The following is a 1,080-nucleotide window of genomic DNA, read 5'->3' as shown; positions in this document are numbered from 1 at the left end:
GTAATAACTGAAATCCGCCATTTTGTATTTGTCAAAGTATACATTAATACATTTGACCTTGCTTGAAACTACTGGATTCATTCTACTAGCTGACATTGTAGAGAAAACCCATGTTTATCAAAACAAGCTAATGCGGAGGTCGCGCAAGGTCACTCATGTAAATTATTAATCCTTTCCGGAAATCCACGAATAAAAGGTTTCCACGAAATTAGGTTACTCGACTATATATTAAATATTTAATTGGTATTGTATTCTAGTGATCTGACCCTGAATAGTGAATATTGTAAAGTGAATTCACTCAATTATCCAAATTTTTAATTTATAGGGGGCAGCATTTGGATTTAGTACTATAGCAGCTCAGGCTGGTGAACAGTTAGCACCCTTTCTACCACAAATGGTACCAAAACTTTATAGATACCAGTTTGATCCCAACCCTAAAATACAGCAAGCTATGAGTAGTATCTGGAATGCTCTTGTTAAAGATAACAAGAAAACGGTACGTGAACCAATATAATTTTGGTTGAATATTTAAAGTTAAAAGTTTGGAACAATTCACTTGAATAAACGATAAGCTTTTCAATTTACTTCCCTTTGGTAGGGTCTGACAAGGAAGGAGTATGTAGTTCTCATCGTGTACAAACCACACCCCATACTCATACTTTCTCGAGGCCGTGGTAATAGTTAGTACTGTGTATTTTTTCTCTGTGAATTATTAATATAATGTAATTCATCATCTACCTTTTGTTGAATTCTGTAAATTTAGTAATTTTATATCCCTTCAAATGTACCACTCGTTGTATGATGTCTTTAATGGGCGTATTTGATACAATAAACTTATCTTATCTGTCTTATCTTATCTTATCTTATCTTATCTTATCTTATCTTATCTTACAGGTGAGGGAAATCACGTATTCATAGCTGAATATTATCAAAATTGGTCCTGAAATCTTTCTAAGAAATCTTAAGCAATCAAATCAATTCACTTGTTACAGATGCATTCTACTGATCTGATTGATCAGATTTAAATAGCACAAACCTTCAAAACTAAGTGTAGTGGGTTTAGTATAAAAAAGACCATGT

The 1,080-nt window shown here is 32.9% G+C and overlaps 1 protein-coding gene across 1 annotated transcript in view; it reads left to right on the top strand.

Moving 5' to 3' along the window:
• Window positions 1-325: 325 nt before the first annotated feature.
• Window positions 326-1,080, top strand: part of LOTGIDRAFT_176639 (hypothetical protein) — a gene marked incomplete at both ends in the record, with an annotated part of 9,241 nt that continues 8,486 nt past the window's right edge. Inside the window, 2 exons of the mRNA XM_009055115.1 lie at window positions 326-496; window positions 895-908. Coding sequence (XP_009053363.1) covers window positions 326-496; window positions 895-908 — 185 coding nt within the window. The remainder of the gene's footprint in view (window positions 497-894; window positions 909-1,080) is intronic.

The sequence above is a fragment of the Lottia gigantea genome (genome assembly GCF_000327385.1).
Source record: "Lottia gigantea unplaced genomic scaffold LOTGIsca_2320, whole genome shotgun sequence".
Taxonomy (NCBI): domain Eukaryota; kingdom Metazoa; phylum Mollusca; class Gastropoda; family Lottiidae; genus Lottia; species Lottia gigantea.
Note: the sequence above shows the minus strand (reverse complement) of the source record. Positions and strands in the feature narration are given on the sequence as shown.